The sequence below is a fragment of the Coenobita brevimanus genome, chromosome 14 (assembly GCF_032717465.1).
Source record: "Coenobita brevimanus isolate Jiangsu-jjx chromosome 14, ASM3271746v2, whole genome shotgun sequence".
NCBI classification, from domain to species: domain Eukaryota; kingdom Metazoa; phylum Arthropoda; class Malacostraca; order Decapoda; family Coenobitidae; genus Coenobita; species Coenobita brevimanus.
Window position 1 is genome coordinate 1,482,501 of NC_136967.1, and position 493 is coordinate 1,482,993.

The 493-nt window shown below is 45.8% G+C and overlaps 1 protein-coding gene across 1 annotated transcript in view; it reads right to left on the reverse strand.

Annotated features, from left to right (window-relative positions):
* Positions 1-214, reverse strand: part of LOC145417773 (uncharacterized) — a 42,643-nt gene extending 42,429 nt beyond the window's left edge. The window contains exon 1 of the mRNA XM_080286381.1: positions 113-214. Within this exon, the coding sequence (XP_080142507.1) occupies positions 113-214 (102 nt within the window). The remainder of the gene's footprint in view (positions 1-112) is intronic.
* Between the last annotated feature and the right edge of the window lie 279 nt (positions 215-493).

Here is a 493-nt window from a genome sequence, read left to right on the forward strand (position 1 = left end):
TGGGAAATTAAGTACCAATGACCTACTCGTGGTGAAAGGGCTAAGGTGCGGTACACGGAATAAATCGCTTGAGAAAATGCGCCACGAACACCTGGCAAATTTAAGAACTTACCTGGTTGTGGTGGAGGGTGGTTGTGGTAGTTGTGGTAGGTGTGGTGGTGGGCGTGGTGGGCGGGGTGTGGGCGGCCAGGAGTAACAGCAGAGGCGCCCACATCTTGCTCTTTCTGTGGGAGAGACAGAGAGGGGGGTTAGATAGATAGATAGATAGATAGATTGATTGATAGGTGGATAGATACATAGATAGATAGACGTAACTAGATAAAAAGATAGACACAAAATGGTAGATAGCTAGATAGACATGGCTAGAGAGAGAGACAGATAGATAGATAGATAGATAGACATAACTAGGGAAAACGGTGGACAGATTGATTGGTTGATAGAGAGAGAGAGAGAGAGAGAGAGAGAGAAAGACAGACAGACAGACAGACAGAGA